At 41.9% G+C, this 26,936-nt stretch overlaps 2 protein-coding genes across 3 annotated transcripts in view; one reads left to right on the top strand and one right to left on the bottom strand.

The window, feature by feature from the left end:
- Positions 1–9,984, top strand: part of LRRC46 (leucine rich repeat containing 46) — a 22,515-nt gene extending 12,531 nt beyond the window's left edge. The window contains exons 7-8 of the mRNA XM_089674321.1: positions 1,692–1,834; positions 9,045–9,984. Of these exons, the coding sequence (XP_089530447.1) occupies positions 1,692–1,834; positions 9,045–9,634 (733 nt within the window). The 3' untranslated portion in view covers positions 9,635–9,984. The remainder of the gene's footprint in view (positions 1–1,691; positions 1,835–9,044) is intronic.
- The window catches only part of SCRN2 (secernin 2), a 43,441-nt gene continuing 26,229 nt past the window's right edge, over positions 9,725–26,936 (bottom strand). The window contains exons 5-8 of one of the 2 annotated variants that reach the window (XM_089674319.1): positions 24,594–24,809; positions 21,480–21,642; positions 16,514–16,694; positions 9,725–10,019 (exon numbers count right to left, since the gene is read on the bottom strand). In XM_089674319.1, coding sequence (XP_089530445.1) covers positions 9,849–10,019; positions 16,514–16,694; positions 21,480–21,642; positions 24,594–24,809 — 731 coding nt within the window. In that variant the 3' untranslated portion in view covers positions 9,725–9,848. The remainder of the gene's footprint in view (positions 10,020–16,513; positions 16,695–21,479; positions 21,643–24,593; positions 24,810–26,936) is intronic. The other variant, XM_089674320.1, reaches the window with a different exon arrangement.

A 26,936-nucleotide genomic window follows, 5' to 3' on the forward strand; every position in this document is an offset into this window, starting at 1 on the left:
TTGAGTAATATGTAAGAGATTAATTAGTTCCCACATTATACTCCTCTGAAATGCAGCAACGGGGCTGATGCATGAAAACTGGAGAAAAGAAAACAAGCACAAAGATGGAATTGTTGTTAAAAGCAACCAAGCAGGTTTCGCCTTTCATTTTATGGAGAAATGTAATATGAATTCTGATTGGTTGCTGGGTGCAACAACTCTCATTTTAGATTTCTTTCCACTTTTAATGCATTGGCCTTGGTGTTTCACCTGCCATTGAAAAAAATAGTAGCTGAGCGAATATTCCTAGTAAGGAGTGAATCATTTTGAAAATCAGACAAATTGGGAAATATCAACTTTTTGTTCTCCTAAAAAAAAATGCTTCTTGGTTTGTCCAAATCTGCAGAAAAACATACAATTAATGAATCCTGATTTCCTGCTGTTCTGATTTGCAAATCAGGAACATCCAAAAATGATACTTCTGCAATTCTCCTAATATAATCCACATCCACCCTAATCTGTAACTTTTCCTGCCCTTACCCGAATCGGTGTTCATCCCATAAAAGCTTTTTATTGGACTGGACCTGGACTTTCCCCTCCCTTCCTCCACAACTTGTCTGTTTAAAGAGACTCTGTTATATCTTTGAAGGTTTAGGGCTTATGTACACAGGGCGTTTGGAAAACTCTTCTGAACAATGGAAACTGCTGGAAAACGTAGGTTAAAAATAGTCAGTTTAGCCGCGTTTGCATACCGCATTTATGCGCGTTTGCGTTTAGAAGCATTTTTAAAAGATAACCTCAGGAGACCTTCCCAAATGCCCAGAATGCACTGAAAAATAGTAAATAATTAACTATTTCAGACATTTTGATTGAAATGGAGAGAGAAGAAGCAGAGAGAGCAGTGTGTGTTGAGATTAGCTGTCTTTTCTGGTTGTATTCACTATGGATCCCATCATGAGCATAATGCGGCACGTTCTACGATTTTTTTCCTTCACGCGAAACCTGGAACTGACTGTGCTAGTGTACCGGGTCCATTTGAATACATGGGAAATGCTTTGCATGCATTTCCAAAGATGAAAAAAGGCTCTGGACAGCATCTGGATATGGAACAGTTAGAAAACGCTTAACCATGTTTACAAGCGTTTGAAACGCCGGTAAAATCTACTCCTGAACACAAGTTTGGTGCGTTTAAAAAAACGACTGTAAACTCAATTGCCTGTAAATGACTGTAAACGACTATGTGTACATGGACACATAGGAAAACATTAGGGAGAGTTCAGGGGCTGCTGAAAAAAATGCTGAACAGCTCCTGAACATCAGTTTAGCAGCTGCAGTGTACATGAGCCGTTAGTGTCAAATGCCAAAAGATGCTCTACAGCGCTGCTGCACGGGAGCAGAAAAGAGGTAGGACAAATTAGCCACTAGAGAGGCAAGTATATGATATCTTCAGGCAGGGGATAGCCTGATTTTAAACATTTAGAGATATGACCGTGTCTCTTTAAAGTAAACCTGTTATGCAGCTAGCTTCTTCTTTAAATGCTAGTTGCTATGCTTCAGCACACGTACAGGGTCTGCACATAGTAATGTAGGTGTCATCTGTCTGGGACCATTTAAAGTTGTGTGAAAATGGGATGGTCCCCATCTGCGCTGGGTTCCCTTGCACCAAGCCCTGTAAAATTGTCTACGGTTGTAAGATATGCATTTATTCACAGACAGCAAGTACTAGATGCCTTGCCCCTCCTGCAAGAACTAGACGGAGAAACTGTAAGAGCCCCAAACAGCCAGCAGTCTGTCAATGAAAATGAAAAAGATGGCAGTGACAGTGATGACTCCAGCCTACTGTCTGAAGATTCAGGTACAACAAACTGTTCTAATGATGTGACCTTGACAATCATTTTTTCTTTACAGAAATCCCTTGCAAAAATAGTAAAAGAGCCTCAGCTATGACAAAAGGATTTATAAATAAGACAGTGGTTTCATCAATCTCAACATTTTCCTTGGTGATCAAATGCAGAAACTGTCATATTAACTTCTATCTCCTCTATTTCTGAAAAAGCATAATAATTGTATAAATACATAACACATAAGGTGAAATACAAATCCATTTATAGGACTGTTTATTCCGGTATAAGTTTTGCTACATTGTTCCAGTTAAAGAGACGGTCCATCTTCCCCCACAAAAATTCTAAGTCAGTAGCTACAAATACTGTAGTTCCTGACTTTTAATATAAGGACACTTACCTGTCCAGTGATCCAGTGATGTTCTCCCTGAGCCAATTCTTCAGTCTGCTTCAGGTCCAGGTCTTGGCATCTTAACTAAGGGAAGCCAGTAGTGAAGCCTTGTGACAGCTTCCAACTTTAATAACATTAAGAAAGAACTAAACTCTTGAGGCTGTACCCCAAAAAAGGCAAGCATAGGATAAAGGACTAGTCACCATTATTACCCGTGATCTACCTGTAGCTGATCTTTTCCCCATCACTGACTTACTATGCCTTGTTCTGTTCTGTGCCTTTCTGTGGAGGCCACCATCTTGGTAGAGTCAGGGCTGTGTGTCCCCATGTCAGAGACTACAGCAAAAAGGGCAGTGAGTAATGAATCTCAGTCAGATGCAGCAATGCCTTAGATCTCATACTGCAGATATAAAGCTACAGACACAGGATTACCCTCACATAGCAGGAAGTGTATTGCTGTTTCTTAGGAGTAACTTAACCCAATGGGTACATTTTCAGGGTATTGTTTAGGCACCGTGAACATTTCTAAATGTTAACTATGACACCGCAGATCTTTGTTTTTGTGAGATAAATTTGGAGGCTGTCATTGATAACTTATATCTAAAATGCTAGCTGCCCGACTTTCATACTAGTTTAACTGATTTCAGTACTTTGACGAGTTGACCTAGAATGAGGTTTTGGGGTTGATTTACTAACACTGGAAAGTGCAAAATCTGGTGCAGCTGTACATGGTAGCCAATCAGCTTCTAGCTTGTTCAATTAAGCTTTGACAAAAAAAAAAACTTGGAAGCTGATTGGCTTCTGTGCAGAGCTGCACCAGATTTTGCACTCCCCAGTTTTAGTAAATCAACCCCTTTGACTTTACTGGCTGCATATTTGTTCCAGGTCAGTGACATGAAAAGCACTGAAACAGGTATAACCAAGCAATGATAATTTTTACAAAAAAATGTCAGCTTCCAACTTCTCCTAGTATGGGACAACTTTCTGTATTTAAACTTCCCATATTTTTGGTTTGTAAAATTAATCTACACATCCTTGTTTTTTGCATCCACTGTATGTTGCATTTGCAGCCTGTGTCCCATTACATTCATGCCTAGAACAAAACTGTGATCACTACTGATAAACGGTAAAATATTGTGAAAGGTATTAATGAACTGAGGAATACTGTGAAATATTCTTCCCTTCCAAATCCCACACTTCTCTGTTCATTGGCTGAGCCAAGTGCTGGGCACCGTTGATATCAGAAATTCTAGGTAATGTGAGTATAAATAAAGAAAATGTAAATTTAAAAAGTTATATATACTCACAAATGGTAAACGGATTTGGGAATCCAATTATCACAAGATCACTGTCTGGCTATATGGACTGTTACTGAATCTGCATCACAAAATGTTATGGCCCTCAAAGTGAATTACAAAGTCCTTTTGCACTGGAACCTGCCAGAATATCCAAATACATTCCCCTTTATCCATTGGTCGGTTTCTGTGGTTGTGGAAATCCATGCTACCACCTTCATATCTGGTGGTCCTACCCCATTGTTAGTGTTATCTGGGCAGACATTTTTTGGATCATCTCTATTCTGTTCAGGCAGAATGTGGCCCTTGACCCATTAGTGGCTCTTATGAACATAAAGCCTGATTGTCTCACCAAAAAACTGTTTTTTCTTTCTCTTCAAGAAGCAATGGCTGCTAAACAAATCATAGCCTGTCCTGGAAATCTTTTAAATTGAACCTCATTGAGGTAAAAAATAAAGTGACACTAGCTGTGATCCATGCCAAACTGGAGGCTGTTCTGAGTGTTAAAGTGACATGATACACTCAAATCTGGTAGCCGTGGGTGGATCAGTATTTTCCTCCACATTCTGACACCACTTTTTTGCTCCCTTGTTGACGGCTCCCTCCTACTAGATGTTGTGCCTCAAATTGACATTGCCTTCTGCCTAACCACCAGGATTCTGACCCTATCCTTTTCTCATCCCCCTTAAGCTCTCCTCCCACCTCCTTTCTTTCTCTCTCTTTTTAGTTCCCCTTAATTCTCACTCTATTTACCAGTATTTAGACATCTGGAGTTCCCCTGGATAAGCACAAGTTATCACCATTGGTAACTAACAGTGTTCTGCCTTCTTTTTCTCCTGAACAGTTAAGCTCCCACGTTTATATTTGTTATCCACATTTGAGCAATTGATCAACAGTTATTTTTTGGGCTTAGGTGTAACCTGTGTACCATGGCTTATTACTTGCACCCTTGTTCGTTATGTTTGACATCCATGTATTGTACAAGGTGGAAACCTTTTTCAATAAATATATTGAACAAAAGTTATTTATACCATACTTCATAAAATGATTAAAATGATGGAGTACTGAAAATTAATATCACCACAGTTATTTTTTATTAAAATGGGTCTGTGGCCCAAACTAGTAATTTCTATTGATTAGGAAAGAGGTGCAAGTCACACCTATCCCCAGAGTCACTATGTAAAAATTCACTGTTATTAATTTCTTATGCCCTCCTCTCACTGCATTAACACCTTTAATGGGCTGCAGAACTGTAATATTAAGTGCCTTCAACAAGTGGCATAACGTTGTATATCAATGCCCGGGCCACGGCAAGTAATTTGCACCCCCTAACAAGAGAAAAAGAAAGCAGTGCTCTGATCACATCCTCCGCACACCGTCCAATGTTCTCCAAGGACCTGACCAGGATCAGACTGGTGGAATGTCTGGTGTGAGCTGTGTGCCACCGCCTTCTCCTCCTCCCCCCTTCTGCTAAACATAGCCGGCTCCTCTCCCTACACGTGGGCCAGACAGAGCAGGGAACTGCAGAGGAGCCGAAACTGGGATTGCTGGGGCACCGGCTGAAAGCCTGGCCTGGGGTGGAGAGGGTGGCAGCACAGCGCCAGGCAGCCAATGCCATGATTGGACAAAGGATGACAGTTGGTCACAGTGTGGCACTCAGGACAGTACGGGAATAATTTATACGCCCCTTTAAATGTTGCGCTCAGGATGACCACCCCCAAACCACCCCTCTACACCACTCCCTTCAATTCCTTTAGTTTGTGAAACTTGACTTGCCTAAAGTTTGCTTCTAACCCACTTAATTTTAAAACTCAATTCGTTTTACCTATTTGTAATATTTTTACCCCATTGTTGTACCCCTTTTCAAACACAAGTTGATTCATAATGCTGACTGTGCAACCATTTATCCCATTCTATTAGGATTTCTCTAAACTGTGGCTCACTTTTTACATTTTGTACCTAACTTCTCAGTTCAAACTTTTTATATATTTTTAAAATAACCTATTATACTGCTCATTTATCTATCTTTTAAAAATGCATAAAGAAAACCTTTTAGAAAGGGAAGAATGGTTGCACAGCTGGCATTATGAGTTGGCATGCATATGAGATATACAGAGTTTGGACAAAAAAATGGAAACTTTACATGATTTGCAGATGTGAAAGTGATGACATGTTTGGCGTTGAAAGCTGAAGTGATGTAACACTCTTTTTCTTCCCCTGTGCAATGAGACGCCTATCTAACAGGTGGGAAGCCTCACTTTTCTTATTCACTGCGTGCGCTGCTAGTAATACGGAGTCATGTCAGAACTTACTGGGCTTCAAAGAGGACAAATTGTTGGTGCCACTTAGCTGGTGCCTCTGTGACTAAAGTTGCCAATTTATAAGCCACGTTGTGAGGTACAGTATCAAAGGTTGTGACAGCATATACAGTCATGACCAAAAATATTGGCGCCCGTGCATTTCTTTCAAATAATGCACCACTTCGCCAAGAAAATTGTTGCAATTACAAATGTTTTGGCATTCTCATGTTTATTTCTTTTGTTCGTATTGGTATGGCACAAAAAGGTAGAGAAGCAAAAAGCCAAATCTGGCACATTCCATGCAAAACTACAAAAATGGACTGGACAAAATTATTGGCACCTTCTCAAAATTGTAAGAAATAATTGCATTTCAAGTTTGTGATGCTCCTGTCATTTTGTAATTAAACTCACCTGTATTAACAGGTGCTGGCAATATACAAATCACACTGGCAACCAGTTAAAATGGTGAAAAATTGACTCAATCTTTCTGTTGTGTGTCTCTGTGTGCCACATGGAGCATGGAGAAGAGAAAAAGCAGCAAAGAATTGTCTGAGAATTTGAGAACATAAATTGTGGAAAAGCATGGGCAATCTCAAGGTATAAATCCATCTTCAGAGATTTTAATGTGTCCTGTGTCCACTGTGTGCAACATTGTCAAGACGTTTACAGCCCATGGCACTATAGCTAATCTCCCTGGAAGTGGACAAAAGAGAAAAATTTATCAAAGATTGCAATGAAGGTTTGTTCAAATGGATAAAGAAGCTTGATCAACTTCCAGACAAATTCAAGCTGACCTTCGGGCAAAGGGTACAACTGTGTCAGCTTGCACTATACGTCGGCATCTGAATGAAAAGGGATGCTATGGTCGGAGACCCAGGAGGACCCCACTGCTGACACATAAAACAAAAAATCCAGATTGGAGTTTGCCAAAACTTACCTGAAAAAGGCAAAATCCTTTTGGGAGATGTGCTGTGTACAGATGAAACAAAATTATAGCTTTTTGGTAAAGCCCATCATTCTACTGTTTTCAGAAAAAGAAATGAGGCCTTTAAAGAATACAGTCAAACATGGTGGAGGTTCACTGATGTTTTGGACTTGCTTTGCTGCTTCAGGCACTGGATGTCTTCACCGTGTGTGGCAGTATAAAATCTGAAGAATACCAAAGAATTCTGGGCTACAATGGAGGGTATGTGTCAGAAAGCTGGGTCTCCGTCAAAGATCATGGGTCTTACAGCAGGACAATGACCCAAAACAAATGTCAAAAAGCACCCAGAAGTGATTTTAGACAAAGTGCTGGAGAGTACTGAACTGACCAGCAATGAGTCCAGATCTCAATCCCATAGAGCACTTGTGGAGAGATCTCAAAACAGCAGTTGGGAAAAGGAACCCTTCCAATTTGAGAGACCTGAAGCAGTTGGCAGAAAAAAAAAAAAAAAAAGAGTGCTCCAAAATTCCAGTAGAGAGGTATAAGAAATTCATTGGTGGTTACAGGAAGCGATTGATTTAAATTATTTTTTCCAAGGGGTGTGCTACCAAATATTACATTGAGCATGTCAATAATTTTGTCCAGTCCATTTTTGGGGTTTTGCATGGAATGTGTCAGATTTGGCTTTTTGTTTCTCCACTTTTGTGTGTCATACCAATACAAAACAAAAGAAATAAACATTAGAATGTCTAAACATTTGTAATTACAGTAAATTTTCTGGGCAAACTGCAGGGGTGCCATTTTTTTTGGCCATGACTGTATACAAATTTTACATATATTTTTCTAATTTGTGGGCTGTTGCACTAGTTTAGGTCAGTGTTTGTCAGGAATGGACTGGCCAGCAATGGTGGGACTCACCTGCCTTATGAGCTGCAGTACCAGGGCTGGCCAGCGGGTGCTCCCAGCAATCAGAGACTCAACCTTGCAGCCAGTCAAACACCTGGAACTGATTATACTGGTGTATTTAAGGGATGGCCAGACCTGCAGACTCTGCCTTGGTGTGTGTTTTTCCTGGGCCCTGTATCCTGTTCCTGTTCCTGTCTTGTCGCTGACCCTGCCTGATCTGACCTCTGCTGACTTCTCCTGCTCTGACCCCGGCTTGTTCCTGACCATTCCTCTGCCTGACCCTCTGTACCACGCTGCCTGCTACCTGCTGAACCTGGCTTGTGACCCCGACCATTCTCCGCTTGCTCCCCCTGTACCTACCTGCCCGATTGATATTGACCCGGCCTGCCTGACGACGCTTGCACTGTATGTACTGTTATCTGTGGGTGGTTTGGTTTGTTTGCACTGTGTTATGTTTTAGTATTGTACTGCGTTTATGTTTGTATTGTTAGTGTCAATAAATTATATTGTTTATAACATATCTGAAGTCTGCGTTTCCCTGCGTCATTCACACACCTCTGGTCATACCCGGGAGCCCTGACAGTGTTTCTCAACCTTTTTTCCAGTTGCGGCACTCCTATGTATGCAAAATATCAAGGCACCCCAGTCTAAAATGTAATCAATGTAAATGTTACTTCTCAATAGGAAACCTGAACCTGCGATGATGCATACAACCACCTTAATGAAAAAACATTAGAAGCCCCCCTTTACATCAAATTCCCTCCATCATATCAGAGTCCATCAGAGACCTTCCTATACATCAGGAGCCCCCATCACATCAGAGTCACCCCATCTTAAAGTTCTCTTGTCATATCAGAGGCCCCCCCCCCCCCAAGTCACACAGTCCCCCCCATCAAAAGGCTCACCAATCACACACTCCTCCCAATCATCCCCCCTCATCATGAGAACCCACCAGTCACACACTCCCCTGTTCACATCAAAGCCCTACCTTTTTTGCTCTGGCAGGAGACGGAGTAGGTCTGTAGGAGGTGGACCTCTAAATGCTGTGGGCAGGCCTGCATAGCGCCTGCCCAGGATCAATGTCATGCATTGCCATGGTGCACGCAGGCCATCCTCCAACACCATAGCACGGAATAATGGCATGTTTTGTGGCCCTAGAGTATCAATGGTTGTTATGGTGCTGGTGGCCAGGCTGTCTGTACCATGGCAACTCAAGTTGCCAATCCAGGGCAAACTGGGTCCCATACTTGTGGCACCTGGTTGAGAAACTGTGGCTTAGGTATATGTTTAATTCTTTTGATGAACAATGATTTTTTAAATAAAGCAAATCTATACAAGCTGTAGTAGGAAAATAGCATTCAGGTTCCTAATGGACATTTACACTTAACATTTGAATTCTCTTCTCAGACAGTCTCTCAAATCTGACTCAGGACATGCTGCAAAGGTCTCATCAGAGGAGGCAGAGGGCACTGAGAGAACATGAGGATCGTCTGGCAGAACTGAATGAGAGCAGAGATGGCCAATCCTTGGTTTCATCCCAGAAGCTGTGCAGTGCTGAACTGCCTGGAACCTCTCCTCATAAATTAGACTCACAGGACAAAACCTCTTCACAAACGCAGAACACCATTAAAGCTAACAAGGACCATCAGACTGCCTCTTTACTTGAAAAGAATACCAAAGATCTCCGTAAGGTTGGCAAAGTTGTATCTAAGAATCAGACAACAGCACCTGCTACTGCTGCAGTTTCAGCTGAAAAAAGATCATACACAAAAACTATCACAATTAAAACAGCACCATCGTCTAACAACCAATCAAAACTTCAGCAAACAAGTAAGTGTTCCGCAGAAATAACACGAGGTTCAGCTTCTTGTAGTCTGAAAGAAAGACAAACTACACAGAAAATACCACGGCACATCTCAGAGAAGGCCACAACTTCTAGTAGATCAGCCATGAGTGCTCCAAATCAGAGAAGAGCGGTCTCATCACAAAAATTGTAGACTGAGAAATATCTGCAGTCTATACAGAAACCAACCAATGTAAATGTCTGCATGCTAAGAGAAAATGAAACATCATGCTTGCCACAACAGTTTGGATTTGTTGATTGCTGTAACAACATGTTTATTGAAAACATTTACTATTGCTGCCATTAATTTGGAGAATGATGTTAGACGGGGCAGTAATGCACTTGAGGCAGGCATGGTTCATAAACTGTTAGTGGTTGAACTCTTTGTATAATGCGAGCTCTTTCTCCACGCTGAGATGAAATAGGTCAGATAGTTCCATAAAGTCAGGGTTCTTGGATCCATCAAGTAAGTTATTGACCACTAATAAATTCTCCTTCTCTGTTTCTCTTTGTTTCTTCTGTAGTGTCTCTAGAGCCTCCTGTACATATAAATAAGGCTTATATTAGAACAGAACAAAAGTCTTTATAATAACTTGCAGCACAACATAAGCACTGCATAAATGTAGTTCAAATATCAGAAAGACATAGCACCGTCCCAGGCCTGAATCTCTCACTCGCTAAGTACGGCCAGGGTGCCTGCTCTAGATGCCCCTCTCCACTCAACATGGAAGAACACTGATGAATGATTGGTGTGCGGCTCCCATTCATCAGTGTCCTACTGCATAAGTATAATTTGGTAAAACACAAAGCAAGCATCAGTTGAGGAAAACTAATTTTTCCAAAGCTTCCAAATAAAGTGGCCATTGTACAAATTTTGGCCTCTTACTTAAGGCAGTAAAACAAATGGTCAGCTTCAATATAAGTAAAATGTTTTCCCCGCACCTAATCAGCTACTGGAAAGACAACAAAACAGGAACACAGGTTCCCAATTAAAATTCACAGTAGTATTTATTTAAGAAAAAGCACACTTACATCTAGATCATCTAGGTAACCGTATATCAGCAGGGAATGTAGAGACCGGGATGTCAAATCAAGGAGACTGTAAGGAGCAGCAGCAGCGAACTCAGAGGGACCTGCTCAGTGTAACCAGATGTCTGCCAAATTACAGCGCCCACTGCCACCGTGCTGCCTCGTGGCAATGCTACATTCCCTGCTGATATACAGTTACCTAGATGTAAGTGTGCTTTTTTGTAATTTAATAAATACGACTGTGAATTTTAATTGGCATCCCACGCTCCTGTTTTCTTGTCTTTTGAGCACTGGTGGATCTGAAGGAAGCTGCACGACTGCTGAAATTCACATTATTTGGCTATCCCCCTGCTCCCCTCTGGACATATCCCTGTTGCCAAGTTTATTTTCCTGTTGTCAGGCTTATACAGCGACTATTGGAAGCTGGGACTGATTGTACGTTTTGGTGGGTTTTTTTTCTGTAGTAGGCTGCTGGGGAGTATGAAAATGCTGCTTTTAACAAAGGCTTCTCAGAGTGGTGTTCTTTGTAAAGCTTGATTTTCCTCCCTATACATCCATGGAGTCCCAGAGCATTCTTTTTTTCCCCAGAGATGGCTTGCTCCCACACTTTATGATTTCTAACATTGCCCTAACATACTGTACTTCTAGTTTCTGGGGACAGATAAGACTTTAATATGGTAGCAGATTTGGGTGGATACACTTTTATTTCCTAGGTTTTAATTTGCAAGAAATTCGAAAAAACATTTCCTAGTAGTTTTTCTCAACACAACTTTTCTGTAATTTGCACATCCTCAGATACTTGCCCTAAAATATCAACAAGAAAAACTTTTGATAAACTCATAACATAAATGAGATTTTTATGAAACATAATTAGTCAGGTTGAAAAAGCCCATCTACAGTAGTCCATATCGTAGATTGGTGGAAGCTTGTGTTTTAAATTAGGAGAGTTTTTTTTTATATTTTTGATGCTGCTTTGCAAAGCATTTAGAAAAAAAAATTATTTGGTAAATTTCTTGTATAACAATATGATAAGATCAAGTCAAGTTTGCATGTGATAAAATTCTGAATGATGCAGTAAATGTCAAAAACATCCAATGTGTCAGTTGAAATCTAGGGATTAATATGTGGCAGGAATATTTTTGCAGAAGTGCACTGCAGCAGGATTGCAAGTTCAGGAGCTGGTTTATCCTGGCCATCACTGACAGCCTCCACCAGAACCCACCTACACTATATTGCCAAAATAATCGGGACCCCCCTCCAAATCATTGGATTCAGGTGTTCCAATCACTTCCATGGCCACAGGTGTATAAAATGAAGGGCCTAGGCATGCAGACTGCTTCTACAAACATTTGTGAAAGAATGGGTCGCTCTCAGGAGCTCAGTGAATTCAAGCTTGGAAAAGTGATAGGTTGCCACCTGTGCAATAAGTCCATCTTTGAAATTTCCTTGCTACTAAATATTCCACGGTCAACTGTTAGTGGTATTATAACAAAGTGGAAGCAGCTGGAAACAACAGTAACGCAGCCATGATTGGTAGGAAACGTAAATGACAGAGTGGGGTTGGCGCATTCTGAAGCGTGCAGTGCGCAGAAATCACCAACTGTCTGCAGAGTCAATAGCTAAAGACCTCCAAACTTCATGTGGCCTTCAGATTAGCACAACTGTGTATAGAGAGCTTTATGGAATGGGTTTCCATGGCCGAGCAGCTGAATCCAAGTCTTACATCATCAAGTGCAATGCAAAGCGTCGGATGCAGTGGTGTAAAGCACGCCACCACTGGACTCTAGAGCAGTGGAGATGTGTTCTCTGTAGTGACGAATCACACTTCTCTGTCTGACAATCCGATGGATGTGTCTGTGTTTGGCAGTTGCCAGGAGAACGGTACTTGCCTGACCGCACTGTGCCAAGTGTAAAGTTTGGTGGAGGGGGGATTATGGTGTGGGGTTGTTTTTCAGGGGTTGGGCTTGGCCCCTTAGTTCCAGTGAAGGGAACTCTTAAGACATTTTGGACAATTTCATGCTCCCAATTTTGTGGGAACAGTTTGGGGATGGCCCCTTCCTGTTCCAACATGACTGTGCACCAGTGCACAAAGCAAGGTCCATAAAGACATGGATGAGGGAGTTTGGGGTAGAGGAACTTGAGTGGCCTGCACTGAGTCCTGGCCTCAACCCGATAGAACACTTTTGGGATGAATTAGAGCAGAGACTGCGAGCCAGGCCTTCTTGTCTGACATCAGTGCCTAACCTCACAAATGCGGTTCTGGAAGAATTGTCATTCCCATAGACACACTCCGAAACCTTGTGGACAGCCTTCCCAGAAGAGTTGAAGCTGGTATAGCTGCAAAGGGTGGGCCAACTCAATATTGAACCCTACAGGCTAAGATTTGGATGCCATTAAAGTTCGTGCGTGTAAAGGCAGGCGTCCCAGTACTTTTGGCAAAATAGTATAAATGATGGCACTGTATTTATTAAGAAAAAATGTAAGTACCTTTTTTAATAACAAATATACAGCTGTCATGTGACCAAGCTTTTTTCCAGCCTGTATGGGAAACAGAAGGGCTGTGTAGCAGGACTGGAAGCTCAGGAGCTGGTTGATCCTGGCCATCACTGACAGATCTCCACCAGAACCAACCTATCTCAATCCCATTTTAAAATGCTGCTTGGACGAATACGAATAACTGTTGTCTAGGCTAAGTTTTAAAATGTCACCTGGGACTCAAGTGGTTAAAGCAAAATAACTACCTAAGTTGGAAACGAACATTGGAATATAAAATGAGGCACCACTGTTCATTTACCACTTCAGTGCTCACACCTGCAAATCCGCTATGGACCAGAGCAATTGTTAAATTTCTAGTAGGGGCCTATTTGGCAATGACTTTGCTATAACCTAAAGTGATGCTTTAATAAAATTGAAAATGTGCAAACAGGCAGGCTTTTTACTGGGATTTATTTACTAAAAGTTGGTTCACTGAGATTCTCGTGCACTTCTGCATAGAAACCAATCAGCTATCCTCCATTCACATCAAGCCCGACTTTGAAATCATGCAACTTACAGTGAAGTCGCACGATTTCAATGTCGGGGGACCCGCCATTTTCAGGTACCATTTGCAAGACATCTGATACAGATGTCTATGCAAATCGCACCTTAAGTAGTGCATGTACTACTTTTAAAACCAATGTTGGAACTGCACTGATAAGACCGGTCCAATTGCGGACAATAGGGTGCGAATTGGCATGCGATTTGCAAGTCGCAGGGATGCAAAACTCATGCCAAGTCGCACCGGTGTGAACGGGGTGTAATTGCTAAAGCTTAATTGAACAAGCTGAGGTTAGAAGCTGATTGTCTATCATGCACAAGTGCATGAGATTCTTCCCTGCCTGTTCCCAGTCTGTACATCAATGTACACTGAGCAGAGCATGCTGCACAGCAGATCAGTCATGATGGCCGAAGATTCTGAACCTGGAAGAAGACCAAGTGAAGATCCTTGCACCTGCGAGGGAGCGCATGGCATTGCTGGAAGGCAGATGAGTAAACTTCCACTATATAATTTTTTTTAAGGACAAACGAGGCTTAATTTTGGTGAAGTTATTCTAAAAAAATGATTTTATTTTTATTCTGCAATCCACAGACAAGAACTTCACCAAAAACATTTTTCCTGCTTTGATCAGTGTTCATTTATGAAAATAGTGTTACTGCAGATAAAAAGTAATACTTTTAGGCTAATTTCAGCCTGAGGAGTTTTTGAAGCATTTTTGCGTAAAAAAAAAAAAGCGCCTGAAAAGCTTAAGAAACATGCTTCACTGTGTATGTGAGTGTATGTGAATGTATATCTATGTATGTTTTCACACTGAGGCGTGGCGCTTGCAGTGTGGTGTAAAAACTCCTGCTTGCAGCATCCTTGGGGCATGTTTGTTGAGTTAAAAAAAAGCCTCTTCCCATTGAAATCAGTTTTGAAAACGCCTGAAAAGCTCCTCAAAAATGCCCCTGGGAAGCGTTTTTGGTGCAGTTTAAGTCACGTGCCCTTTAAAAATGCTCAGCGCGGCAAATGCGTGGTGAAAATGCCTATTCGTTTGTGCGGCGGATCAGTGTGAAAGTAGCCTTATTCTATAATTTGTTTAACACAACCCTAAGGGTCGATTCACACTAGAAACTGCACATCTACAGTGCGCAATTGCGTGCAATTTGATACATTTGCATGCAGTTGATGTTTGAATGCAGTTGATGCGTGTTTTTCAATCTGCATTTGTCCTGTGAGGTCACATCCTACTTTCTTTCCTTGGGCTTCTATGTGCACTGTAATGTATTGCAATGTGTTTGCGTGCGCTCACATGCGGTTTTGCGATGCAAAAAATGCAGCATGCTTTACTTATTTTTGACTGCATTGCAGTGATGTGAACTATGCTCATGGGACAGTTTGGATTTTGGACTGTCTATGCAGTTGGAGTGCAGGCAAAAATGCATTCAACTGCACCTGGCGTGAAAGAGCCCTTAGTTGATGATTCAATTACAAAGCAGTGCAAAGTTTACAAATGAAATAAAGGCTGCTTTCAATATTACCCCTTTTTAAACACAAGGGGAGAAAGAAAACAGTTAATTAGGTCTACTGTAATTATGGTAAACTAAGGGTCAATAGGGTGTTAAATTGGAACAAATTACTAGATATCTACACAGCAACTCCAGCTGTCATTTTGACAGCTGTGAATTGCTGACAAATGAGGAATGACATGTACCAGCTAGAGAGGACAGGGCATGCTACAGATACCCTGTGTACTTCGATGACTTTTTAAACTGTCATTTCAAGAGTTGCCTACAACTGTTCTGCTGCTACTTTTAAACACGGCCAAAGTCGCACTTCTGTATTTGAATTGAATGGAAAAAAATCTAGTCCTATGATGATATCTGTTCATGTGGTTATTATAAGACTTATTGCATGGTTCTCACAGTATGTGGAAGTTATCTGTAATCTGATAAAGCAGAACTCCAACCAAAGATTACAAAAATAAAACTCCTACCAAACATAAAAATGAAAAGCCTAAAAAAGATTTAAAAAACCCAGCTTTTGCTTCAATATTCAGTTTCAATCCCGAGATTTCCCCCGGAATAATTTCTGCATCCTCAGCATGTGATTGGACCGTGAAAGAAGAAGCAGCACAGCGATGAGCTAACCTCTTTGTTACTCTGCTTTCCTCTTTCTATCAGCATACTCTTGTCAGCATATGCTCCTTGTACTGCTTTTTTATCTCACACTGCAGCCAGTACATTGACTGTAGGAGGCTGACACCAGGTAAAATTCACATACTTGCACTGCTTGGATTTACAAATACATTTCAGTATTTATTGATTAAGTTTCAAATACATGTTTGTGACTAACCAGTTCTCGCCCTGCCTATTGTCAAATGACAGCTTGGTGGGACACTCATTGTTCTGGATGGATGTCATATGGCATCCTCCCCGTAACGTGCCTCACTCGCGCCCTACAGGCCGTGCGATCTAACCCCTGCTGTGTGCACCAGTGTACCAGCTGCTGCCAGTACCATGTGATCGCTGTGACCAATCAGAACAGATCACATGATGACTGTACACAATAGATAGCGTTCTTTGTGTTGATCTCTGTGTTTGGTCACAGTGATCACATGGAACAGACAGGGCCAATCACAGCTAACAACAACAGTAATACTGAATGAATTGATTTCTTTCAGTAAAAAAGGTTGCTTATAACAGTGAAAATCACTGGCATAAGCAATCACAGTGTGTAAAAAGAAAAGAAAATCCTTATCACTTCCCCAGAGTAGTACAGTGTAAAAAAATAAAAAGAAAAAAATAGTAAAAAAAAAAAAAAAGTTAAAAATTGAAAAAAGTTCTCAAGTCGACTTTACTTCCATTTTAAGGAGCAGACATTGACATGTAAGTCAAGTAGGATTGCCCAATATTTCTCTTCTGGCCAACTTTATCCACCACTCCCCACGATCAGCCTGTCTCAGTTACTTAGTGGCCTCCATCATACCTCATTGCCCTTACAGGCCTCCAGTGCCTTCTGGTGGTGCTTGTACAGTTCATGTCTTCTGTCCACTTGGGTTTTAAACCGAGGAATTTGCCTGAGGGGGTCTTTTCCACCAAATACAGGGGACAACAACCAGGGCACTTGTGTGACTTGTGTGCCAAACACAAACGGCTTGAACACTGACCTGTATCAAACATAAGAAGGTAGTGTTATACAATCAGTGATCAAAAGGGCATTAAGTAAATGCATCCTTGGAGAAACATGAAGCCAATCGTTGTTGACTGCCTGAAAATGCTGGTTGCCTGGCTATTAAGCTAACGACATGGAGGATCAGTAAACTCAAATGGAGGACTGAAGTGCTTATCTGAACGCTTGTTCAGGGTCAGTGACACAAAGTACTGAAGGCAGAGGGTCACCATGGCAGCCTTCAAATCTCATCCTTTGCAGAATTAGAAGTCAGCAGTAGGAACCTTTCATATTTTTTCCTTTAGTAGCAGGGAAATTATTACAGAATCAAGGTAGCTATTCTGAGACTAAACTATCAGATCTGATCCGAGAATGGATCTTTAACAGATTCAGTCACATGATTATACTAGGCCCACAGGGCTCATTTCACTAAGCAATGTTGCATGTGATATTTTGGTCACGTGACACATTTAATCCAAACATTGCATGCGATATTGAAAATCCCAAATCACTATAGGTTTATGCTGTATTTAACCAATTCCCTACCAGGCCAATTCTGACATTTCTCTCCTACATGTAAAAATCAATATTTGTTTGCTAGAAAATTGCTTAGAACCCCCAAACATATATATAGCGCTAGAGAATAAAATGGTGGGTGTTAAAATGTCATACAATATTTGTGCAGTGATTTTTCAAATGCAATTTTGTTTGTTTTTTTAGAAAAAATACACTTTGATGAATTTTATTTCACACAAACACTCTATAATACCTATTTTTTTGTTAAAATATAAAAGATGATATTACACTGAGTAAATAGATACCTAACATGTCACGCTTTAAAATTGCATATGCCCATGGAACGGTGCCAAACTACGGTACCTAAAAATCTCCAGGGGCAACGCTTTAAAAGCCTTTACAGGTTACCAGTTTGGAGTTACACAGGAGGACTGGAGCTAAAATGATTGCTCTCACTCTGATGTTCGCGATGATACCTCACAAGTGTGTTGTGGTCACCATTCACATATTGGTGTTGGACTTATATATGCGTTTGCATTGAGTAAGCGTAGGGGGAAGGGGGTGCTTTTAATATTTTTTTTTTTAATTACACTGTTCAACAGGTAAAAAGTTTTGGGCATAAAATTAGCTAATCTTACATAATTTTGGGGTGCTGAAAACGACCCTAAAAAATGTTGATTGGCTCTAGTTTCCATGATATATTCACCCATCTAATGACGTAAGCCATTCAAAATTATGATGCAACTTCAGCTGCATATTGCGCAATTGATACTGGTGACCAATAGAAAATTGCATGTATACTGAGATAATGCAATATTAGCCTTTAATTGCATCACTTCACTGCATAAAAGCTGCAGTATCTGTAGCTGATTGTAGTTCCACAGCGTCTTTACATTTCGTTTTATGCTTATATAGGCTACTCAGTAATGCCTCGAACTTGTGTGAATAAAGCAGATAATTTCTGCTATATCTGCGGTGAAATAACTTTTATCTCACAAAAAAGGAGGATAACAGAAATGATTAAGAAAGCCTACAACTTGTATTTTGGCTGCAAGATAGGAGACCAGGACAAGAGCTGGGCACCACATATATGCTGCAATTCTTGTGGGATGGCACTGGAGCAATGGTTGAATGGAAAGAAGGCATCTATGCCTTTCGCTGTGCCAATGATTTGGAGAGAGCCAACAGATCATGTTAGTAATTGTTACTTTTGTATGGTGCCTCCAATTGTAAAAGGGCTAAATAAGAAGAAAAAGTTATCTGTGCACTATCCAAATATTCCATCGGCAATACGTCCAGTTCCTCATGGAGAGGGGCTACCAATTCCTAAAGCACCAGAATCCTTCGTGGTTGAGTCAAGTGAGGAAGAACCTGAAGCGTGTAGTCATCAACCGTCAACCTCACATGACCCAGACTTTCTTCCATCCACACCCACTGAACCACACCTCATTACACAAGTGGAATTGAGCGATCTTATCAGAGACCTGGATCTTCCGAAGAACAAGGCAGAGCTTTTGGGGTCAAGACTACAACAATGGAATCTCCTAGCAAGTGATGTTCGTACGTCTTTCTACCGTCATCGTCAGAAAGATCTGATCCCATTCTTCGTCCAGGAGGGTGATATTGCTGTATGTAACAATGTTCATGGTTTAATCTCAGCCATCGGCGTATGCTATGATCCCGATGAGTGGAGGCTGTTCATTGATGCGTCAAAGGCGAGTCTTAAAGCTGTTTTGCTCCATAATGGCAATCAGCTGCCGTCAGTTCCAGTTGCTTACGCAGTTTCAATGAAAGAAACGTATGAAAACTTGAAAGAGCTTTTAAGGTGCATCAACTATGATGAACATCAATGGTCGATTTGTGGTGACCTGAAGGCGATTGCTATCCTACTTGGACTTCAAGGTGGATATACTAAGTACTGCTGCTTCCTCTGTGAGTGGGACAGTCGTGCGAGAGAAATGCACTATGCCAAAAGAGACTGGCCATTACGCCAGTCATTGCAGCCTGGAGAAAAAAATGTTAACTATCCAGCACTTGTAGACAGCAATAAGATCTTATTACCTCCATTACACATCAAGTTGGGATTAATGAAAAACTTTGTTAAGGCAATGGACAAGAATAAAGCAGGTTTCAAGTACCTGATTAGCAAATTTCCAGCACTTAGTGCTGCAAAAATAAATGAAGGAGTCTTTGTTGGGCCACAGATTCGTAAACTTATTCATGATGATGAGTTTCTTTCTCTGTTGCGTGGAAAGGAAAAGGCTGCCTGGACAGCATTTGTATCAGTGACATCAAATTTTCTTGGAAACAATAAAACACCAGACTACAAGAAAGTGGTAGAAAAACTCATCCAGACTTACAGAAATCTGGGTTGCAACATGTCTCTAAAAATTCATTTTCTACATTCGCATCTGGATTTTTTCCCACCAAACTGTGGAGCAGTGAGTGATGAACCCGGAGAGCGCTTCCATCAAGACATTGCAGCTATGGAAAGAAGATATCAAGGTAAATGGAGCCCATCAATGCTTGCTGACTATTGCTGGACAGTTGTAAGAGATAGCCCTTTCCTCGAATACAAGAGAAAAGCCAAGAGAAGCAAAACCGACACAAACTGAAGACAAAACTAGTGAGAATCCTAAGTATTAAAATGATTCAACTTAGCTTATGGCTATAATTTTTCTTGGTAATCCTATGCAATATATTATGCAATTTAGGCTTTGTTATGTAGTCAATATCACTTGCTTTATATTTGTGGAAAGACATCTATCTATATAATTATTGTGCATTATGTAGTCATTACGCCTATAGTAGAAAACTTTCCGTTTACAGAAAAACTAGAGCCAATTGACAAATTTCATTGTTATATTTGAACTCAGAATGTGAAATTCATTAAGAAATGGATCCTTTTGTTTCCAAAACTGGCAAAAAATAAAAATTTGTTGAACAGTGTTATTATTATTACCATATTTTTCGCTCCATAAGACGCACTTTCCCCCCCCCCCAAAAAGGGGGGAAAATGTCAGTGCGTCTTATGGAGCGAATATTGAGCGGCCGGTCCGGTATTTCCACCGCCGCGTCAGAATACAGGGCCGGTGGCTCAGCTCTGCAGCGGGACCTTACCTGTTCCTCTATCCAGCGCCGCACTGTTTTCCTGGCTTCTGTAGTGTGGGCGCTCGGCTTGACAGCTGGGTGCCCAGTGAGCATGCGCGAGAAGCGGTGCACTTTGTGAATGGTAAGGCGGCACCTGGGACACATGACAGGTCCCAGAAGCCGCTGGACCAATCACAAAGCGCAGCGCTTCTCGCTCATGCGCACTGGGCACCTGGCTGTCAAGCCGAGCGCCCACACTACAGAAGCCGGGAAGACAGCGTGGCGCTGGATAGAGGAACAGGTAAGGTCCCAGTGCAGAGCGGACACTAACCAAAGAACAACTCCGCGGAAGTAAGAGCGGGTACCTGTCAAATTCAGGTACCCGCTCCCCCCCTCCCCAAAGGACAGCAGTCATCTCCTGTACTGTCCGCAGTCTCTGGTCATCTCCTGTACTGTCCGCAGTCTCTGGTCATCTCCTGTACTGTGTCCGCAGTCTCTGGTCATCTCCTGTACTGTGTCCGCAGTCTGTGGTCATCTCCTGTACTGTGTCCGCAGTCAAGCATTTGTACAGGGCTAACTTCTTTGGAAAGTAATAAACATGTTATACTTATCTGCTCAATAGTATAGCACAGAGCAGCCCCGAACCACCTCTTCACTGGCACTTTTGGCTCCTCCTCTTCTTTGTTTGCCCCAATAGCAAGCCGCTTGCTATGGGGCCACACCTGCGGGCTTGATCCCGAGCTGCGCTGTGTTCGTCTATTGTCACACACAGCACAGATCAGTCTCACCCCACTCTCTGCTCACAGGATTTGGGTGGCAGTCAATGGCTCCCACTGCTGCCCCTGTGAGTAGAGGGAGAGCTGTTCCAGATGGGCACAGCGCTGGATCAAAATAGGACTCTAGGAAAATAGGAAATGTTTTACTTTAATACAGGGAATGCATTAAGGTAAACAAGTGTTGAGCCTTGAGAACTACTTTAAATTATGGCTTGCAATTTTGAAGGTGACTTCTGCACGTGCAATTATTTATTATATGATCAGTGTCAACTGTACAGGTTTAGTTTAATCAGCACATTTTTTCAGGTATAATCTGGTAACAGTGTAAAAAGAAAAACAACATTGGGCCCAAAAATGTTTGCAATTATAGTACTCCAATTTTTGTTGAGGTGGGCTCTTACTTGGATGGGTCTGGTGTGGCAGTAAGCAAATGGATACATGGTAACTGAGACTGGGGTAGAATAGATATCATACTGCCTGTAGTGCGAAATCCACCAGAATCCATACAGATGCCACTGTCCTTATCCCGTAGAACGTGCAGCATTGATTCAACTGTGATGTGCCCTGAAAGGGAATTGGATATATTAGAACACTGTTTTATACTTTCTCTCTTAACAATGTAAAACTGCACAAAATGTGGTGGTGTGGCATAGGGAATGTACAGAATGGTGTACAGAATGAGGAGGTATGGATTAGGGAATGTATGGAATGGTGTACAGAATGAGCAGGTGTGGAATAGGGAATGTACGGAGTGGTGTACAGGATGAGGAGGTGTGGCATAGGGAATATACGGAGCGGTGTACAGAATGTGGTGTGGAATAGGGAATGTACAGAGCGGTGTACAGAATGAGGAGGTATGGAATAGGGAATGTACAGAGAGATGTACAGAATGAGGAGGTGTGGAATAGGGAATGTACAGAGAGATGTACAGAATGAGGAGGAGTGGAATAGGGAACGTACAAAACGGTGTACAGGATGAGGAGGTGTGGAATAGGGAATTTACAGAGCGGTGTATAGAATGAGGTGTGGAATAGGGAATGTACAGAATGAGGAGTTATGGAATAGGGAATGTACAGAGAGATGTACAGAATGAGGAAGTGTGGAATAGGGAATGTACAGAGAGATGTACAGAATGAGGAGGTGTGGAATAGGGAATGTACAGAGCGGTGTACAGAATGAGGAGGTGTGGAATAGGGAATATATGGAGCGGTGTACAGAATGTGGTGTGGAATAGGGAATGTACAGAATGGTGTACAGAATGAGGAGGTATGGAATAGGGAATGTACAGAGAGATGTACAGAATGAGGAGGTGTGGAATAGGGAATATATGGAGCGGTGTACAGAATGTGGTGTGGAATAGGGAATGTACAGAATGGTGTACAGAATGAGGAGGTATGGAATAGGGAATGTACGGAGAGATGTACAGAATGAGGAGGTGTGGAATAGGGAATGTACGGAGCGGTGTACAGGATGAGGAGCTGTGGAATAGGGAATGTACGGAGCGGTGCACAGGATGAGGAGGTGTGGAATAGGGAATGTACGGAGCGGTGCACAGGATGAGGAGGTGTGGAATAGGGAATTTACAGAACGGTGCACAGGATGAGGAGGTGTGGAATAGGGAATTTACAGAGCGGTGTATAGAATGAGGTGTGGAATAGGGAATGTACAGAATGAGGAGGTGTTGCATAGGGAATGTACAGAATGAGGAGGTGTGGAATGGGGAATGTACGGAGCGGTGTACAGAATGAGGAGGTGTGGAATAGGGAAAGTACGGAGCGGTGTACAGAATGAGGAGGTGTGGAATAGGGAATGTATATTTACTTGGGAAATAGACATTGCAAGACAATGTAAAAAAATCCCTGGACTGTCCCACAGAATCCAGGACATTTGGTAACTATGGTTAAATCACACAGCAATAATAACATGACAATACACTGTAATCCCTTCCCACTTCATTCCAAACAAAAGAAAATTTTGGCCTAGAGTGGGGCTTTAAAGACACAGAATCTCATGATCTATATATTTCCTCATATCACCCCCTCTTCCTGCTTTCAGGTGCAATGCATACATAAGAGCTTATGTAGGCAAATGCCTATTGAAGATCATGCTGGCTCTGTGTAAGTATGCTCACATGTCTCTGCACTGTACCCACTGAAAACTGGGAGCAATTTTACAGAACCAGACCTATTTATGTAGCACTACCCTCTTAGGGATTGCTGATGAATTTGGGTTTCCCTATAGCCCTGCACAGCCAGTCAATTAGCATTTTCCACACAGCTTTCATCCATAAACAGAAATCAGGCCTTGAGCATTAGTTTTGTTGTCTCATTGAGGGGATATTAACTTGGATGGGGTAAGGGGTGCATAGGATGCCCAAGGGAACCGAAATCTGAGGACAAATTTCCTGAACTATTCACAGCTTCTCTCTGACACAGTCTCTGTTTGAGTACTAGCCAGCAGCTTCAGTTGTACTACCCCAGGAGGCCAGTGAATCCTGAGCTTTCCTCCTTTCCAGCTCCAGGCTCGCAGGCAGGCCCCATCCCACTAATCCCCCTGGCAGCCTTACACCTCTAGTTTCACATCTTCCTGCTTCTCACTCCACTCCCACCACCACACTTCTGCTACTGAGCAGGCTCCAACACTTTTTAAGGGAGTTCAGCCCCTTGCCAAGACTTCAGTTGGGGATTGGCCAAGGTCCCTCAAAAGTGCAGCCAACCACTTCTCAGATCCACCCACCGCCTCCAAGGCCCTCCTCTGAAAGCTTCAGAGCAGTGGGGAATTCCAGAGGGGCTGGCCTGCAGAGTCTCTCAGCCCTTATCAAAATTTGACCCCTCTGACTATCTAACCTGAACTGCTAATCAGCTCCTCGCTAGACATTGGGGTCTAGCTAAACTAGGAGGGTGCTACTTTTATATCGAAACATTTGGCACATTTTTTGCCTTGGCCATCAGGATGAAACCTATGGAACTCCATATGAGTGCCTGTCTGTTCAGAGAAAGGAGAAAATGAGTTGGAGGGTAGTTGTGTTGGTGGATCCCAGGCAGGTGCCTCAGCAAGCTTCATGCTATGATTCCAGGACACAGCATTCATGGGATAAATAACTGAAAATCTGATCTGTCCCGACAAATCAGGAACAGCTGGCAAGTATGCTTTAACATTCAACTCATCTCAAAGTACACTGTGCTGGGAACAAAACAGTTACATAACTAGCTGTGCAAACCTTTGGCATTACGTGAGACTGAGAACTGCACCTTGTAAAGTAGGATTTTGCAGTCTAAAAGATCCTTATAATGCCAGATTATTAAGAAAAACTGAGCTATTCTTTAAGACAGTACCACTCGTATAATAAAGACTATATATTTCTATCTTCGCAAGAAGCAAGACGTCAATCTGATAAGTGAGCGGCAGCAATGAATCACAAAGCATGGGGCGGTATCCTCTGATCTGAAAGCATTATATTGATATATCAGAAAATCTGATTTCAATCTGACAGAACATACAGTATCTCTGCTTACCTTCTTGCCTCCGCAGAAGCTCTTGCCCAGCCTTGCATCGTTCCTTTGCTGCCTCCATCCGTACTGGCTGCTTCTCTAGAGAATAGACTTTTTTAAAGCTGAACTCTTCATTCTCATTCCACCAGCCTTGAGCCAGGGCATTTGAGCAGAGCTGCGGGTGTTTCTGCCATATATCTGTGCCCACACTCAGTTGGTTAGAGATGTTTCGTGCTCCCTCTATGTGAGATATACAATATACATGAAACTGAGCAGAACATCTACCATTCCGGCTTCTACAACAATGTATTTTTTTAACTGAATAAATAGCACCATGAAATACATACTTTTTTTTTTTAAACTACTGGATTACAGATTACACTGAATCGACATTAAGGCTGCTCTCTTCCGCTTTTGCGTAAAAAATAAAAAAAAAAAAAGCAGAAAAAAGACCCTTAATTTTTACAAGCCATGGTCTCGAAACCTCTTTATCTGTGTATTCCATATATATATATATATATATATATATATATATATATATATATATAAACACATACATACACACAGGTGAAACTCGAAAAATTTGAAAATCGTGCAAAAGTTCATTTATTTCAGTAATGCAACTTAAAAGGTGAAGCTAATATATGAGATAGACTCATTACATGCAAAGCAAGATAGTTCAAGCCGTGATTTGTCATAATTGTGATGATTATGGCTTACAGCTCATGAAAACCCCAAATCCACAATCTCAGAAAATTAGAATATTGTGAAAAGGTGCAATATTCTAGGCTCAAAGTGTCCCACTCTAATCAGCTAATTAAGCCATAACACCTGCAAAGGGTTCCTGAGCCTTTAAATGGTCTCTCAGTCTGGTTCAGTAGGAATCACAATCATGGGAAAGACTGCTGACCTGGCAGTTGTGCAGAAAACCATCATTGACACCCTCCATAAGGAAAGGCTCAACATTTTTAGTGCGAATTCCACACTGCATCAAAATCGCACCCTGGCCATGCGAACTGATGCGGGTGTGTATGTTAACACCCCAAAATCGGTCCGCAAAACGCTGTGCGATGTGCAGAATCGGATCGCATAGGTGTGAATACCTATGAGATCCAATTCTAGTGCGGACTAAAAAAGGGTCCTGCACATTTTTGGTGCAGGTGCAATGCAAACAGAGCCATACAAAATGTATACACCGCATACAAATTGCATGTGATTTGTACAGGAATGCGGTGCGGTTCCTGTGCAAATCACAAGGGATTTACCACACCGCATCAGTGTGAACATGAGCTAATTGAACAAGCTGAAATTAGAAACTGATTGGCTACCATGCACAGCTTTAACAGATTCTGAGTGTTCCCATTTGAGTAAATCTCCCCCATTGACTATCGCTAGGTCACGCATTTTTGCATTGTTTCACCAAAATTCCTGCATGCTGCATCTAAAAATACTGAAAACTGCTTTGAGGTATGAAGTGCAGACAGCCACAGGTGACTGCAGCAGTTTTCTGTATCTCCAACTTCACCTAAATACCAGGCTGTTCTGATTGGGCAAAGCTTCAACATTTGTTCATAATGCTGAAGCCTGTCCAAGCCTTCTAGCCTCCCTAACACACCTATTGGACAGTAAAATAATCCTTCAGAGCAATGCGGCAGTAGGAATGCATGGGGCCAAACAATACCTGGAAATCTTGCCCGATCAGCCCAACATTCAGGAATAGAAGAGGCTATTGATAGCTGCAAGTATGTGGAAGGTAACTGCATCTCAATTAAATCCTATGGAGAGCTCGTACTTGCATTGGACTGCAGACTGAGCTTTCCATAGAATTGGATGGTGATTGTAGAGCACCACACTGTTGAGTAGGATTGCCACCTCATCCCTTTAGAACTGAACATATTAATTACACAGGTGCTGTGGCTGATTAAGGTGATTGATTAAACTCACTTAATGCCTTATATGCATTAAATTAGCCTCAGAACCTGTGTAATTAATATGTGTTTGGTGTTAAAGGGATGAAGTGGCAACCCTACTGTTGAGCTGTTGCTGGAATGTAGAAAGGTAATTATAAGACTGCTTTGGGAGACTGGAGAACGGGGAGGGGGTTAAAAAGTGTAACCTACTAAAATTTCAGAGTTATATCAGAATGGAAAAAAAAAAGCATTCACCCACGTTTGCATGCATTATGCAATGTGCTGTTTGTTTGTATGTCTTGTAATGCTTCTCTGCACCCTAGAAGATACATGACCAGGGGACTAAAGATGGCTTGTAAGTCCCACTAAACCAATACCTACCCCCCCATACTTAACGTAAGTAACCACACTGACAACAAAATGGAGTTAATGGCCCCAAACCGGCCTTTTATCACAA

Source organism: Staurois parvus, unplaced genomic scaffold (assembly GCF_062004578.1).
Source record: "Staurois parvus isolate SC_StPar_1 unplaced genomic scaffold, SC_StPar_1.0 ptg000151l, whole genome shotgun sequence".
NCBI classification, from domain to species: Eukaryota; Metazoa; Chordata; class Amphibia; order Anura; family Ranidae; genus Staurois; species Staurois parvus.